Here is a 1,947-nt window from a genome sequence, read left to right as displayed (position 1 = left end):
CCTCAGAATAACTATTTTTTTCCTGCTCATTCATGGAATAGACTTTCATCCCAGAAATAAAAGTCTCATCTACGTACTGGTGTCTTGAAGCTCTACCATGTTAGTGCAGCAGAGTGGGCCTTCAGGTCACCCTGAAAAGTTATAATGACTTTGAAAAGCAGTTCTGCCATAGCTATTAAAACTTGTAAGCATACATGCCCGTCATTCCATCAGACCCACTTTAAGGAACCTATCAGAAATAAACATCAGTAGTTATGAAATGTATGGAACTAGATGTTTATTGAAGCTTTGTCTTTATGACGACAATCTCATAATGACCTAGATGATCATAATAGAGGAAGAGATTAACTGCTGTATTATATATTATATAAAAAAGGAATGACAGGGCGCCTGGGTGGCTCAGTTGGTTAAGCGACTGCCTTCGGCTCGGGTCATGATCCCAGAGTCCTGGGATCGAGTCCCACATCGGGCTCCCGGCTCAGCGGGGAGCCTGCTTCTCCCTCTGACCCTCTCCTCTCTCATGCTGTTTCTCTCTCGCTCGCTCTCTAATAAATAATTAAATAAAATCTTTAAAAAAAAAAAGGAATGACAACAGTACACTATCAAAAATATGGATCCATAATATATAATTGACCTTGGAAAAATAATAAATGAAGCATGATCATACCAAGGAATGCAGAATGTTTGGCCATTTATTAAATTTAAATAGAGTTCATCCAGTGACCAAATATCACATGGCTTCTCAGAGCATTCAGAATGGGTGTGAATCCACTTTTCTTCGCCACAATTTCATCAAAGCTTTTTTCATCTCACTGTTTCTCAAGCTGTAGATCAGTGGATTCAGCAGAGGTGTAAGTGATGTGTAAGTCAGTGACATGACTTTCTTAGTTCCTGGGGAGTAGCCAGATTTGGGTTGTAAATAGGTCATACTGGCCGTGCCATAGAAGAGGGTCACAGACATGAGATGGGAGGCACAGGTGGAAAAGGCCTTTTGCCTCCCAGTGGCTGATGGCATCTTCAGGATGGCAAAGAGAATCCAAATGTAAGACAAGAGAATCAACACAAAAGGAACCATGATAATCAAAATGGTGCCAGTGAATGCATAGATTTCAAACAGAAAGGTATCTGCACATGCGAGTTCTAGCACTGGGGGAGTCTCACAGAAGAAATGATTGATTTCATTGGGGCCACAAAAGGGAAAACTGAAAACCCATGTGGTCTGCACAGTAGCCACCAGGACCCCTGAGACCCAGGAGAACATTACTAATTTCATGAAAACACTTTTGTTCATAATCATTGGGTAGCTCAGAGGATGACAGATTGCAGCAAATCGGTCATAAGCCATCGCCCCCAGGAGAAAACATTCAGTGCCACCAAAAAGAAGAAGGAAATACATCTGTGCAAAACAACCTGCAAAAGTAATTGACATTTTCTCAGTGGAGAGGACCACCAGCATTTCAGGCATAATGACTGCACTGAAACTCACGTCCACCACAGACAAGTTCTGGAGGAAGAGGTACATGGGAACGTGGAGGCTCTGTTCCAAGGAGATGCTGACTATAATGATGGCATTTCCCAACAGAGTCACCAGATAGACAACCAGGAAAACCCCAAAGAGCTGCTCTTGGAGTTCTGGAAAGTTAGAAAAGCCCAAGAGGATGAATTCAACCACAGAGCTTTGATTTTGCCTTTTCATTTCGTGGTGGAGAGTATTTTGTTTTTATGAACATTGTATACAAATTATGAAGTCACAGTCCAGTAGCTGAGAGTTCGAGTCAGAAATTCTTGGCAGAAGATATCATAATGAGTTCATTTTGACAAATCTTCAGGTTGGCAAATCTTGAGAATTGCCAATATATTGTAAGAGTGAATCTTTCAAATACAAATGAAATGAGGAATTTTGGCTCAGAAATCTTGCTTTCGAGGTATGAAATAGCAGGTGTTCTC

General features: G+C 41.2%; 1 protein-coding gene across 1 annotated transcript; it reads right to left on the bottom strand.

Moving 5' to 3' along the window:
* Nucleotides 1-751: 751 nt before the first annotated feature.
* Nucleotides 752-1,696, bottom strand: LOC118541726 (olfactory receptor 10A3). The gene has a single exon (XM_036101506.2). The coding sequence runs from the start codon at nucleotides 1,694-1,696 to the stop codon at nucleotides 752-754; it is 945 nt and encodes a 314-aa protein (XP_035957399.1).
* Nucleotides 1,697-1,947: the final 251 nt, after the last annotated feature.

The sequence above is a fragment of the Halichoerus grypus genome, chromosome 11 (assembly GCF_964656455.1).
Source record: "Halichoerus grypus chromosome 11, mHalGry1.hap1.1, whole genome shotgun sequence".
Taxonomy (NCBI): domain Eukaryota; kingdom Metazoa; phylum Chordata; class Mammalia; order Carnivora; family Phocidae; genus Halichoerus; species Halichoerus grypus.
Note: the sequence above shows the minus strand (reverse complement) of the source record. Positions and strands in the feature narration are given on the sequence as shown.

Excerpts from the sequence above, each read along its gene's own strand:
- LOC118541726 (XM_036101506.2), bottom strand. The coding sequence starts at position 1,696 with ATGAAAAGGCAAAATCAAAGCTCTGTGGTTGAATTCATCCTCTTGGGC.